Below are 15,893 nucleotides of genomic sequence, written 5' to 3' on the forward strand. Positions count from 1 at the left end.
TTTGATAACAAGTATTTTTATACCAGTATCCAAATTACATTTGGAAAAAAAACCCTGAGAGAATCACAAAAGGTTACAAAGGCAGTACGTTGAATCAGTAGAGCCCACATTATGCAGACCCAGTTCTGTTTTGGATAGATGGGGTAGCTCTAAAATTACGAAGAAATAATATAAGCTTTTATCAAAAACTCTGTTTTAGGCCTAATGCAATAGTTGCTTTCTCTTCAAATTACCCCTGGGAAATGTCACTCAGATATTTATTGCCCAAATTCGGCTTTAATCTAAAGAAACACGAAAGATTTCAGCGGAGTTAACGTGACTTTAAAATAATAGCACATGTCTATTGTCACAGTTGTCCTTTGAGATAAAAGTGAAGTTATGTTCGAATGGTTCCCTTTTATACTTTAGCAGTTGTTTTCCATGACATTACTAAGCAATCTGGTGGCATATCTTAGGAGTAAACAATGCATGTGATGTACACATACAACGTATAGCTGTAACAGTAATAGAAAACACAGCAGCTTTTTGACCATGGTGTGTGTATGCACCCGCAGTCTACGGACACGAGCGCGGCAGCACGACTCACCGTCCGCCGCTCAGCGGGGCTTCGCATCCGTTAGTGATAGCTCACTACGAGACGGTCACACTCGTCGTACTACGGGGGACCACATCATTTTGACTTTCAGAACAGCCACAGCAGCAGAGCGGCCTGAGTCATCATCATCATCGGGTGCGTGCGTGTGGCTAGTAGTATCGCTCTCGGTCTCTTACACAAACAAACGACCAATAGGCAACCGTTGTTTCCCCAAGAGCAGTGTCACGTGTATGGATTCGTTAAGACGATTGACCAATCACGGGTGACGTGTTACTTGGCAGTGGCCGTTTCGAAGCTTGTGTTGTGTATCTATCCGTCCCTTCAGTTGAATGAACACCATACCGGCTCAAGGCACGGGTACGTAGTAGTACGCTCATACTGTGAATGCTAGAAGAGACCACCCATCCAGTCTGCATATAACAGCCCACCGGACCGGTGATGTAAGGTGTTGTGTTTTTTAGGGGCTGGCTCTCGCATGAAAACAGAAGACGGCAAATTGGTGTTGCTCTCATCATCAGGATCATTTATCGTTGTGCTCCTCATCAGAATGGTAGTCTCTAAACCCAAGATGTTATAACCAAACCATTCCTATTATTGCTGTGATACACACCATTGAACACCATCCTACTACACCAAGTTTGTTTAGCGGTGTTCCGCGCTACTTGGCAAGTATAGAATTTAGTTTTTGCACTTCATCGCAAGTTTACGGTGAACACTCGTCATTAGAATACGTGTTTCTTGAACTGAATCCGTACCACATATTTTTGTCACGACCAACAAACACCAACGTCTTTCAACCCGAACGCTTGTTGTGTTGTTCTTTTTTTTTTAAACACACGGATTTTATACCCTGACGATCATCAGAAAAACTACGGGGAAAAGGACACTGTTGGTGTCATCACCAACACACCCCCAGGAAAAATAGGTGTGCTTACGGACAAGACTTTGACCATGTCAAGTATAACCCTGTCGGTATATCCTCCAGAGCAGCCCGGTGAGAAACGCCGGGTATCATGCTGTGTAGGGTGTGGGGGCCAGATTCAGGACCAATATATACTTAGGGTAGCCCCGGACTTAGAGTGGCATGCGGCCTGTCTCAAGTGTGGTGACTGCGACGCCTATCTGGACGAGACATGCACGTGTTTTGTACGGGACGGCAAACCTTATTGCAAGAGAGACTACCTCAGGTAAGTTCAGTTTTTCCCCTTCTTTCTTCCCAGCTTCGGTTACATAATTCACACTTTTATTTCCCAGTCCGCAGCTCCACTGGTCGATACACCAATAACACCTCATGTGTAACACAGATTTTATCAGGCAAAAGTACCTTGCAAACTTTCTCATTCAACAAACTTTTTTTTACTGTAGAAACTTTATCCGAGTTACCATAGTTTATATGGACACAATTTCAAAACTTTTTTACACAAACCACATGATAAAATTGAGTTAGAAATATCCCTTATTGCGCAAAATAACTCAAAATAAAGACTTTTTATTCGTAATTGTATACTTGAAGATTACAAGTTTGTAAAATGTCAATTGGCAAAAATATATAAGAAATTTTGAATGAGAAATTTCTCGTTCTAATTTAGTTACTATAATCAAACTGATGAATTTGTTAAAACAATATCATCACTGGTACTTTGTGATGATCTCCAATCATTTCCTTAAACAGTGAGCTCAATAAAAAAAACTTAAATTGAAAATTAACTGTTATTAAATGTTTTTCATTTTTTTACACTCATGGTCAACCAATAAAACACAACACGAAAAAGGCTTGAAAATTCCAAATAGACTTTGCATTTCATAAAAAAGATCTGAAATACGATCAAATGTTAACTATCGATAACTGGTTTACCATACATCTTAAGGTGGTTTGTAAAACGGCTTCATCTGAAAGGTTTGACTCCACATTCAGTTTGGTACGAACTATCTGACTTACTTCAGTGGGAAAACTGTTAAAGAGAAATCGTTCCAGAAGTTAAAATCTTCAGAAACCGAATATCACAACTCAACTTTTCAGTTGTATCCAAGTTGGCTTTAAACTGTCCCACGCTAAACACAAACACTTCAGAACGCGATTGCCGTTGGCGAGCTTTATTTAGGGCAGATTCTTTTGACTGACTCTCTCCTCTAATTAACTTGCTTATCAATATTTTCTAAGCTACCTAATTGACAGTATTATATACCCAACACAAAACTCAGTGCATTTTGTACACACGCTGAAACCTTTATTGTACCTACTAAACAGTGCGTGCACCTCACCTGGGGATTATAGAGTTGAACACTGTAGAGAACAGATGACTGATGGTGAAGATTCACCTAATCTAACAGTCACTCTATTGTCAACTATTGTCTCCTAATTTGAAAAGTGTCCTTTCAAACCATAATGCTATTGCCGATTGTGTCGTGCATGTAATTAACAGGTCTACGTCTATTCACACACATCAGTGCAGGGATGTAGTTGCTGTAAACGCCTTGCGACATTATACAGCATTTTTGAAGAAATGCAAAGAAGAGCTCTTACAAATTATCCAAAAATGAAAAAAGTTCGTTCACCGTCATAATTTCTAAACTAATCATCTCTTAACGCTGATTAGAAGTACATGCGTTTACTGTACGAATTTCTGAGATAGTGAAACCGTTAGATAATTGACTCACTGTGGTTAAAGAGCTAATTTGTTCTTGAACTTTGGTGGCTTACGTTTATGGGTTTTGTATTGTTACTACAATGAAGAAAGTGCATTTGAAGGCATTTAAGACATCAAAACTAAGGTAAAATAATTAGCTTGTTTGGGGATTCAATCCCCAAACGGCCTTACTCGCAACATCCTGTTTTATATTAGGATTATATGAGAACTTTCGTAATGAGTGCAATATCTTTCTATGAGAGCAAGTGTACATTTCAGCATGTGTGAGGTTCGAGTATTTTGTTTTCTTATTCCGTACGTGTATATTGGGTAGGCTATATTCACCAGACCCGTTATAAAAACACTTAGTCCCTATTTGGAAGTGATTTTGACTTTCCCCTTACACATATATCTACTTACTGTCTCCGTGTATCGCCGTTTCGCTCTCATGGTTGTCAATCATGAGAATAACTTTTTGTTTGCACTACTCAGAACCAAACTTTATTTCCCATTTTAAAAAGTCAACCTAAAACACTATTTTATCAAATCCGAGTGTTCGTGAAGGCTCATTCAAATCGGCACGATTCATTTGGGTAATCAGATTATGTAATACTTTTTGTACCATGATCAAGGCAGATTAGCAAAATGTTCCTAAAATGTAAATATTTTCCCGATTGTTTCAAAGAAAAGGTCAATTCCAGATTTTATTCAGTGCTTTTTTGTGCACCGGCCTCGAACCGGGTTAGTTAAGTGGCGCGTTTTAACACACACACTTCTATAACACGATGGTGTACTAGTCTTTGTTAAAATTGCTCTCTTTTTCTCTCTGTATACAATGTTTGCCGATGATTTTTCTAAACCTAACAAGTAAAAAAGGCTTGGACTATTTTTTTTTTCGGGTCATAAAAGTTAAACGTTTTGTGGTTACTGTGCCGCACGAGTGAAGCTCTTTGCGGCGTACGAGCTGACGCGACTGAAGTTCGTTTTATAGCGTTTTTTTATGGTTCAATTCTGTATGTTTTTATGCTCAGCTTTTGAACTTGCCTGCTTGCATTGACTATGGACCAAAGCGGCGTCAGTTGAAGAATAACTAAAGCTTAGTTTAGTTTTTACAGTGGAGTGTGTTGTTAAAAAAACTGGTGGGCTCCTGAATTCATTATATATAGAAACATTACTGCATTTTTATTTGCATTTGACCAGTCAGTGTACCGACAAAAAAGTTTTAAGTTTGATCAATTGGCAACCGTTTTCAGTGAAATAAACAAAAGTATAAGAAAAACACAACACCATGAAATATGCTTGCTTCATGTCAAGCTGTTAAAAAGAAATATAAAACAAACTCTAGTCAATGCACGTGTATTACTGGGTATAATATGTCAATGTCTCTCAATTTAAAGTAACCACACAATGCCATTTAGATGTAAATATGTAGATTTTTAATGTTTGCTCAGTCCTGACGTGTGGACATATTTTAAGACAGTTTACTAAACATTGAAAAGACTCAAACTTCTTGTATTGTCTTGAACATTTAAGTTAAAAGAAAACATTGACTTGACCGAGCGTAGTTTGTTAAATTAAAGGTCGGTGAATGTTTCTGTTATTAGACAGGATCATCTGACATCAGAATGGATATTTTTTTTATTTACGCATTGTCTTTACTCTTGACAACAACCGCTACACAAGTGTTCGTGTTCATGTATACTGATATAGCATTGGACTAATACCAGTCGTAACTTTCTCTATACACGGGTGTTCAGCGGGTTGCCCTGGGCCGTGTTTCGGCTCTAGTAGCCCCCCTCGCTCCACCAGTCAGTCACGCTCCGACTGTCAACCGTGAGCCGCGGAACAACCCGTCCTTTGTCACGAGGGCTTTACATTCGCAACTACAAAGTTTTCTCCTCGTCCATATTTATATGACGAGAGTGAATGGAAATCCAAATATGCCCTTGTTGGTGGTAGGCGTTGCAGAACGCCTTTGAGTCAGTACAATACAACCTGTGTTTTGTAAAGTGTAAGTTTATGGGCAATATCAAACGGCAATATCAAAAGTCAACTGCAATAACATCATTTTTTTTAGTACGTGAATATAATGGAAGGTAATATTTTTTTTATTTTTTTTTAATAAAAAAACTACACAAGAACAGCGGCTGTTATGTATTAACATTACGTTAAATACTAATGTTTGTATCACAGGTGCACTTGGCACAAGGGGTCCTAAATATTATGCTTGTAATAAATTGTTGGACCATCTTCTCTCAACTTGCGTCTTGTACTTTCTTGGGAGCCTTACTTGACATGCACTGCTTTTTTAATTACTCCTACTACACAATCTTTTAATTTGTCTGTATCATTTTTCTTCTAATTAGTTTAACTGCTCTCTAACCTTAATAAATGTATTATGTTGCACTTTACTCATCTATGGTTTTGGTTTGCCATTTGTGGAACAAATATCCAAGATCTCAATTTAACCGTGGATGAAGAATTTTAACACACACTTGCACCTTGTAAGATTTTATGGTTAAATAATTGCCTCAATCAGTCAGTAAATATTAAGACAGTTGCTTTTGCCATGGAAGTGGCCGCGATACCAGATTTATGACTTGATTAATTTGTTGCAGTGGATGTGTTTGAGGCGCTTTACTACCTCGTAGTGTTGACTGATTTGCAATCCCGTGTCTCAATTCAAGTCTGTTAATACTTTTGACACTACGATGACGTCACAGTTAAATCATGGAGGATAAACCTTATGGTGGTTTTTTTTCGTCTTCAAATTGTCGAAAAAATTCAGTGGCTGACAGGCCTGAAAGCTTCGTTATCGAAAGGGCAAGGGCACAAAGACATTTTATTTGCTTCCTTATGATGAAATGGTAAATTTCTACTGGAGCATTTCAAGGGCACCAAGGCAATGGCCAGAGGCGCATGGAGGCAATCGCATTCGTTGCCCCCGTGAAGTACTAGGCCTAGGCTGAGTTTGTTTGTTTGTTTGTTTGTTTGTTTAATTGTTTGTTTAATTGTTTGTTTGTTTGTATAATGCGTTGTGTTCACTCAACGGGTGACTATACTTCAATAACAACCATAGTGTATACATGTCTGAAGCTTCGTTTTTGACTGGACAAGGGCACCAAGGCGTTTTCTCCTCGGCAAAGGGCATCTTTAAGAGGCAAGGTCAATGGCCAATGGTAACGTTGCCTCGGTGAAGTATCATGGCTGCTCACACGAATTTTTCAAATACCCACTTTATTTTGACCAGATGGGAACTACGAATGGCTGACGTCCATGCCATGTGTCCCTATAGAACACGTATTATAAGTTTGTTTAGTATTTGGTTGTTGGAGGATGCTTTAGAAAGTCCATACATTTTTTGTTTGCGGTTACTTGATGACAGTGGTCACACACAATGCCTTTCAATGGGGGGTCGACTTGACCCATGACTAGTCCCAGTGGTCACACACCGTGTCCTTCTCTGGGGTCGATCCTTTATACTACACCCGTGAGTAGGTGGTCTCACACTCGGTCTTTCTTAGGGGGTCGGCCAGACCCTGTGGTATAGCACACGCTGATGCCTTCTGTTAGGGTCGACCTGACCAAAAACATGGCCCCAAATGCCCACACACGCTCAGGCCTTCTGTTGGGGGTGTCCAGACCCATGATCAGACCCAGTGGTCGCACACGCTCATGCCTTCTGTCGTGGTCGACCTGACCAAAAACCAAGCCCCACTGCTAACGCACGCTCTCATTCCCTCTGTTGGTCGGTGCCAAACCCTCCAAAATTGAACTGACCACTTGGTACACGCAGCATGTCATCACCTCACCATGTTAATCGCATCTGTCGATTCTGACGGGCAGCAGGGGCTGATGCGAGAAAGGACACTCACCAATGCACCCCTCTCTCTCTGCTGCACACGGCAACGTGATGAGCAATCCGTACGATTAATTAGCAATCCCATCCAATGCCTACCCAATCCAGCGGGATATTCTATTACATGAGCGATCCCCTCTTCACTACGAGATTCCCAATTATGGAACCATGCGTTCAAATCAAATACACGTGAGGTACAGAAAAATCTAGAGAGTTTGTTGGTTAACCACTTATAGATATCACTGTTTAAGTAATTAATTCTATTCAGTTTTTTCGATACTTCACTGAAAAAGAAAATCAAGATAGTTTGTCAGTCAACCCATTGATGAAGAAAATGTTCTTCCTCCATGGTTAGCCATATACAGAGATCACTGTTAAAATAATTAATTGTAATCAATTTGTTCGTATACACCATGTGCATATAAATTTCACTGGAAGAGGAGATCGAGATAGTTTGTTAATCATTTATATGGTTACGGTTTAAATAACTAATTGTATTCAATTTATTCGTACACATGTATTTATATTTGCTTCACTGTTCATCAAATCACAGTCTGTAATTAAATTACATTAGGGAAATCAAATGAAGTAAATACTACACTTGAATGGCGATGCCGGTGATGATCAGCCACACATTTTGGATATTGTGAGCGTTTTGTCGCTGCATTATTGCCATGGAATTTATTTTTCAGAATTTATGCAGTGTTCATTTTAAAGAAAAAAACTTATCATAAAGAAAATGATACATTCTTATGGATTACAATTGATTGTCACTCAACACGCACTACACGGGAAAGTTGATTTCATAGTGCAGTTGCCCATTAACATAACACGCGTATTCCAAACCAATACGTGTACACGGCCATCATTTTGTTATAGAAAGTGCAGATATTTGAGTTTATGTCAATATATATTTGCTAAGTTCTGTTGCTATTTTAGCAAACGTGTAAATACTACACTCGTTGAACAGTCTGAAAGTTTCAAAGAGTTGTGATTTAAAATGTGTCTTCTTTGGTTTGTTGTTAAAGTAAGTAATAAGCATTAATTTGAATCACCATTGATATTACATACATATGATTTTGACTCAACGAGTCCACATTGTAAAATTCAACTTAAACTCTTTCTTGATATTTATTTATCATTTGTATTTTATTTTTACTCTATACAAAAAACACAGGTTGTTCGGAACCAAATGTGCAAAGTGCAGTCAAGGCTTCGACAAGAACGACTTTGTCATGCGAGCAAGAAACAAAATCTATCATATCGAGTGCTTTCGTTGCGTGGCCTGTAGCCGGCAACTCATCCCTGGGGACGAGTTTGCGCTTCGAGAAGACGGCCTATTCTGCAAGGCTGATCATGAAATGTTAGAGCGGAGTGGAGCGGCCTCTGACAGTAGTGTGGTGGTTACCAGCGGAGGTAGCACCAATAATAACAATGGGAATCATCGTAATTATATGAATGGTAAGTTTGTTGTTTATGTATGGGAGTGTCATTGAAGCCAAGTTCAATGGTAACTCCTTCATCAACCGGCCTGGAATTACACGGAGTAAGACAATGCCCCTTGTCTTGATTTTACGATGGCAAAATGAAAATGGCCTTGCCCTCGCATTTTCTGTTGCTGCCCCATTACTCGACTTTACATTTTTCCAATGGAAATGCCCTTTCCATGGGGCAACAACAGAGGCTGCGTTGCCCCATGTCTAGACCTTCAGACTTTTCATTGGAAATGCCCTTTCCAAAATGAAAATGCCCTTGCCCTCGCAGCCTCTGTTGTTGCCCCATGTCTCGGCTTTACATTTTTCCAATGGAAATGCCCTTCGTAAAATGAAAATTCCCTTGCCCTCGCAGCCTCTGTTGTTGCCCCATGTCTTGACCCTAAGGTTTTTCAATGGAAATGCCCTTTGCAAAATGAAATTGGCCTTGCCCTCGCACAGACGAAAATCCAGGCCTGCAAGAATTTGTACCAATGTGTTTCTCGGAAAGTTCTTTACCATACCGAACAAAAGCATCATTGGACCAATCAAAAGGCCAAGTATTCTTCACCCGCTCTCGGACCCCTGAATCTGAATTATATAGTCGGCAAAAGAATGGAAACATCGCACCAAGTTTTTGTGACATAACACAATTAAGTACAACCTGTGCATGATTGAGATAATAAATGCCGTGCCTCTATCTGTCGTTGTACAAGAAAAAAAGGTTATTTTTGTTATAACAATAATAAATCGACACCTCTGAATCGATTGAATCCTTTCCACATAGGAGAATAATCTCGACAGGTTTCCAAGCCGCAGTGGCGGGCTCCAGACCTGACGGGATATAAAATCGATTGATTAGTGCAGGAACACTGTGTTTATGCGTTGTTGCAGCTACAACGATATGCAGTGAAAACAATATGCGGATACTAAGATATTCGGTTAAACCAGTGATATTAACAACCGTTCTATAGACATGTTAACTCACAGTTATTCGGTGTATATTGCTCCGGGAAAATGTCAATTAATTTACAAATTGGAAATGTTTGTACAGTTTATTCTCAGATTTGGGAAGTGTTTTTACTCGTTACGACTACCGCACTTTTGTCATTGTTCGTATTTGAAGATGAATACTGTTCATACAATGCAATGCAAATCTGCTTGATTTATTACTGCTGTAGATTCGGTTTTTGTATCTGACAGTGGCCTAGTAATTCCCGGTCCGTGTTCCTCCCGCTATAAAACCCCTACCGCACGGCCTAGCTACCGCACACTGCAAGACAGCCTTCCGTCACACTGCTCACTTCATTATCAAAAACATCCTTTGTCTGCTCCAAATAATCAAACCAATTGAAAAATATGACTATTATTCAAACATCAAACCCACACGGGTTCGGTCATCTACAATTTCTAATTCCGACTACGAGAGGCTTTTCCTCGGTCTTTTTGTGCCGCGGCTGCTGCCGGGCTGCCGGGTCCCGGCCACCTGAGGCCCCCGTGTTGTAGCCCTTTAGCGTGACCCGTTGAATAGATGTTGGAATATCTATTGGGGGTATTGAGATATAGATAGTCAACTGTTGGGCTACCCACTGCCAATATGTCGTGCTTTCGTACAGCACAACTCTGTGGTTTTTTGTAGCTGCATTCACAACAAGCCTGTCCTCTACCAATTGAGTCTTGCTTGTGTTGTTGTTTGGAGAAATTCCTAGCTGTACTCGTATGGTGATTCGATCATGTCAAAAGAAGGCAGCATATGGGGTGGTGGTTTATAATGAAGTCTTATACCCCGTGTTCCCTCGGGAGAAAACCTGGCCAATTATCATTCTGCCATTGCCGATTTAATCGTATTACGCCCTCGTCGCTTAATCAGTGAACGTCATAACTATATGCAGTTTACATACATTCATATCACACACACAACACAAGTAGTTGCAATGGGTAAATAATACAAACAGAATTAAAATGTATGTCCTCTTTTTCACGCTTCGCTTTAACGCTCCTCGCTTGGTCGCTGTTGTCGCTCACAGAGGCAATTATATTTAGGAGTTCAAATGAAATAATTTGTGAAAAATTACAAATTATAATAAGGATATAAATGCAGTACAACCACGTCAGTGTAAAGCCTAGATGATAGTATTTCTTTAGAACGATTCAAAACATGGGTAAATGTGGTTTTCTATATTATTCAACCACACATTTATTTCATGTTATTTGAAGATCTTTTCAGTGAACGATTTCCCTTGTATAGCAGAGCAAAAAGCTTTGCAAAAAATCACCATTCAATAATATTAGCATTAATTCGTGTGCACAAAATCGGCTCTGTTGAAATATTTTGCTTTGCAAAAGTGCTGGGGAAAATCATTTTCCTGTTTTTATACAACTTCAAATTGGCCAAGACAATTTTTTACGTTTTAGCGAGTCCCCTATTTATAAAGGCCACCATCTGTGAGCATCTGAGTCTGGCACGTGTACGGTTAGCTTGCAGCAGTACTTGATACGCGAATAGGCGCAATGGATCTCGTCTACACAAATCTCATCTGCTCCAAAAAGCTTCTCTTCTCTCCCCATTAAATGAATCTCACACTTTGGGGAGCAGAAAATAAATAGACAAAAGTTTACATGGGTTGTGGAGTGTATAGACATGAGAACACTTCATGACTCCACTGTCGTCGTGAGAGGAGACCAGTCTATAATGAGCTTCACCAAATAATAACCAGAGGGGGTTACCTCTTGTTTGTGGGGGTCTGGGCTCAGCCTCTACGTGCTCTTCTCAAACACTATGAAGTGGTCTAGCCACCAGCCTCTTGAGCTTGTCTGGTACCACGTATTCTTCTTCCCACGACCCTCGCGCTCTTCCATAGGAACTTAAAGTGTACATTGACCAACGTCCAGCTGACGAGTATCTAGTGAGTGGTCATTGAGCCATCTGTTGTTTGTAAGGCTCCAGCCCAGGGCTTGCCCTTTAAAGCATGGGTCACAAGAACTCCTCAACCCAAATTAGGAGTACCCCTCAACCTTAAATCGATCCTACCCCCATCATCCCCAAAGTGGGATTGCCCCCACGGCCTCTATATCCAGAATTACATTCTTAATATACGGAGTTCATTAGAAGAGTTCATCCACGGGATATCAGTTGGTATCATCCGTCAATTAACAACTGACAAGCACCGAGGACCTAATTGGTAATTATGAGCAATAATATAGGGATTGGACTTTATTCCCAATCAGGCATTTTCAATTGGTTCTTGACGCGTATACAGCCTCGCCAGTTTGTCTGGGCTCGTGTTGAAGCAATGGCTTCACTCGACCTTATTACTAATACTATACTACACCATTTGGAATGGTGTCTTTGATCTAGTTTTCATGACAATGACTCTGAGAATAATTAGCTTTGTTTTTTTTTGGCAGATTTCGAACTCGTTGTCCTGATTAGATTTTCCTCTCTAAACATTTGACACATTCACGCGCCCTTATACCGTCTTGTAAAACCGGGAAATATTTTAAAGGTTAACTTTCGGAACATTTTTGACACATCGCTTTGTCAATGTAAATGCAGATACAGGGCAATGAATGCAGGGCAATGAATGCGATTACCTCCATGCCCCCTTGAAATGCTACAGTAGAAATTTAAAAGTTCCTCATAGGGTGCCCTTTACCAAAGAGAACATGGTGCTCTTGTCCTTTCAAAAAAAGGCATACAGGGCTGTAAATGCTCTAGCAATGTGAAATATTTCCAATGTTTGTGCAAAGCATTAAATGGGAGGAGGCAGGGTTTATTCAAAACAAGAAATTTATTTTTTCTTGGTGCAAAGAAAGACAGAACTAACCAAACTTGTCACAATGTAGCGCGGTGCAGTTCGCAAAGTCAAATACTACACTTTAACGCATGCTACCAATAAAGCATCGACACGAGAATTCTGTCCGCAGCACGCCTCATGCACCCCCATTGTTTGTTTCATCAAATATTAAGTCTTTTATTCTTTGCCAGTATATTCCTGCTGTCGATGGGATCTAAAATATTAAAATTCTCCTCAGAATCATGAAAGAGTCAACAACCCCCGAGGCTGGATATACTTAGATATTATTTATTGTGTTTGGGTCTTGTTGGTCGTACCGAGTGATGATCAACTTTCCCCAATCCCCCCCAACTGAAAAAAAAACTCCGCGTCGTCATGCATCGCTGACCTGCTCGCGTCGCCGGGGCTGAGCCAACATTTTCCCCATGATTGGCTCCCGCGAACACACTCTCTGAATCACTCTCCGTGGTGGACGTGGAACGCAAGACGAGGCCGCTGCTTTGCATGCAAGATAGGGGGGAGTTTTTTTCATCTGTGAAAAGAAACACAAAATGTCGTCTCTGCTCATGCGAGACCAATTCTCATCGTCAAACAACAGACATCTCCGTTTTGTCTTCTAGCTTGTCATATTAACAAATAAAACAATCAATTCTGGAATTTAATAATGAAAAGCGTCTGACTGAAGTTAAGTGGAAGTACCTATCAATCATAAATGCCTGTATTTATTGTAAATTATTGCTCATTAACGAGTCGCAAACAAATCATCTACGCTTGTATTGTTTCCAAAATTATGACTGGAAAGATCACAATGACTTCCAGGTTGCTTTTAATTAATTCGACAGAGGTCGCCCTTTCCACAGGTGGTTTATGGAAATAGGGCAAACGATGTGAACCTATAAAACAATGGTTAACCCAGATGAGGCTACGAAAAGACAAGAGTGGACAATCTATTCAAGTAGGGCTTTTAAGTCAACCACCATTTAACTGAAGACAAAAATTCACAAAATCAACCCATTGTATTGTTGAATATAGACTTGAAGTGAAATCATTAGACCGTGACGAAGGTCGTATTGGAAAATTGTTTCTACAACAAAGACTGCATTTAAGCGTGACTCATCAAAATAAAGGGGGACATGGTTCCATTTGTACACATAATGTCAGCCTGAAGTTGTGTTGGATTGGAACCTAGACCATTTGAATATACGTAAGGGGTAAAACACAATTGTATAAATATAAATACAGTATATCAGGCACTAACCCCAAATATAACTGTAGGATATCAGGCACTACTAAACACCAACTTGACTTCCTCCTTCCCACACAGACGATGATCTCCTCATCCCATCGCCTACAGGGAGACAAAACAGCCATTCCGAACCCATGCCCAACCGGACCGTTCGCTCGCACTCCCATAAACAGGAAAAACCCACTCGGGTACGGACAGTGCTCAATGAGAAGCAACTACACACTTTACGAACATGCTACAATGCCAACCCCAGACCGGATGCCCTAATGAAGGAACAGTTAGTCGAGATGACGTCGCTAAGCCCGCGGGTCATCAGGGTGTGGTTCCAGAACAAGAGATGTAAAGACAAGAAGAGGAGCATCCTCATGAAACAAATGGCTGAGCAGAGTGCTAATAAGGTAAGACGCCATCTTGGACTGGTTCCCTGTGTCCTCAGTATTAATTATGTGTAGATTGTCATAGGGACCAGACTCATGACTTCAAGTCTCGTTTTGGTTTCAATGTATTTGTATGTAGAAATGAACAAACTGAATACTTAAGATGGCCTTTACCGACTCAAGCACAATGTCCCACAGCGATGTATTTATATTTCGAAGCTATAATCAGAAATAAGAAAGGAACAACCACCAAGGGAAGTCAATTCCTTAGGTCGAGATGAGCTTGGTTATTACAATTAATTCAGCAGTACATGTTTCACAAGAACGTTTACAATGTTTTGAACGATCTCGTAGTTCATTCAAAGCTTTAAGAATTCCGTAGTGGATCATAAACATTTTGTTTTGTTTTATAGTCATAGACATCCCCAAATTCGGGTTATATCCCTAGCTCCCCCAAAACATAGTTCAATGGGAAAGTGGGTCAGACTGCTCCTCTCACAAAAACCGAGTAATTTTCAGAGAAAATGAATTTGTCGTTCCCTGTAAAGCTAGATCGAATCCTGACCCTATGTCTAGTTGGAATGGTACTGGAGGGAGCCATGTTGGATTATATTACATGGATTCTAGCCTGAGTGATTATAAGATCAGTACGATCATATTAAATGTCTCCTCCGATTGTAATTGAGAAACAATATCAGATGCGTCTCCGTGCTGTGTACCGCAGTGACCTTTACTACTACTACTATCCTTATCATTATCCTACGGTGCAGACCAACTCTATGCAATACCGAGGCTTGAAACGAGACTAGTCTGGTGTCCAACGTATGGACACCAGATTAGTCTAGTTTCAAGCCTCGGTTTGATGCTTGTTAAAAACGCTGTGGCCATGTGATGCAAGCACGTGAAGCAGGCTTGAGATGTGCAACTTTACTTTATCTTAATGTAGAAACAAGTACACAGAATTGAGACTTCACGGAGAGATTGCCTCCATGCCCCCTGGTCATTGCCTTGGTGCCCTTCAAATGCTCCTGTAGAAAATTACAACGTCCTCATAGGGTGCCCTTTACCAAGGAGAAAATGCCTTGGTGCCCTAGCCCTTTCCAAAACGAAACATCCATGCCTGGTCATCATATGTATATTAATTTGAATAAGAACAAATCATCATGTATATTAGTTTGAATATTAACAATACATCATTTATGTATACCTTATAATTAACTGTCTTTGTCATTGCCCTTTCAAAAACAAGCATACAGCCTGAGTATGTGCAATATTTCCCATGGCATAGGTATTCACTGTTCACATCCACTACATCAAAACCCCCTCCACGTCTAATATACGATCATCCAGAGAATTATGCTAATTACCCCCATGTAGCCCAATTACAACAAGATGATGACTTCTTGCCAGTGTTATTTTTAAATCATTGCCTTGAGGGTTTCTAGAGGACGAGAGGGGATCAAAATTTGAATATTCATGAGCTGGGGAGGATGGGTTAGTAGTCAATCCATGTTTTCCTAAAGAGATGGGAATGGCCGAGGAAATGTAACTACACCCCAAAGCTATGGACGGATCGATAGTGTGGATCGCATTTTTGGATTCCCAAACCGAACATGGGAATCGAAGAAAAGAAAACAAACCATCTTTATATCCACTTCGACTGTGTAGTTGGAGGTCATGTCATTCACTCGTTTTCTCTTCGTCCCATGGTCGTTCGCTTATTTGCATTTGTATAGCTTTTCTGGGTGACTTTTACGTATTTTTAATGATTGATTGGTTGTTATAATCTAGGCATGAAAATATGCAAATAAGTGCAAGTTTGAATAGTTTAGAAAGGTTTGCGGTACCATGTGAAAATCCCTTTTGAGTAGTGTCAGTTCTGAAAATAATCGGTTTTTGAATGACCGAACGCCAAAATTC

The 15,893-nt window shown here is 40.1% G+C and overlaps 1 protein-coding gene across 1 annotated transcript in view; it reads left to right on the forward strand.

Moving 5' to 3' along the window:
- Nucleotides 1–951: 951 nt before the first annotated feature.
- LOC139942207 (insulin gene enhancer protein isl-1-like) overlaps nucleotides 952–15,893 on the forward strand; it is a 39,420-nt gene continuing 24,478 nt past the window's right edge. Inside the window, exons 1-3 of the mRNA XM_071938983.1 lie at nucleotides 952–1,782; nucleotides 8,259–8,542; nucleotides 13,675–13,994. Of these exons, the coding sequence (XP_071795084.1) occupies nucleotides 1,547–1,782; nucleotides 8,259–8,542; nucleotides 13,675–13,994 (840 nt within the window). The 5' untranslated portion in view covers nucleotides 952–1,546. The remainder of the gene's footprint in view (nucleotides 1,783–8,258; nucleotides 8,543–13,674; nucleotides 13,995–15,893) is intronic.

Source organism: Asterias amurensis, chromosome 9 (genome assembly GCF_032118995.1).
Source record: "Asterias amurensis chromosome 9, ASM3211899v1".
NCBI lineage: Eukaryota > Metazoa > Echinodermata > Asteroidea > Forcipulatida > Asteriidae > Asterias > Asterias amurensis.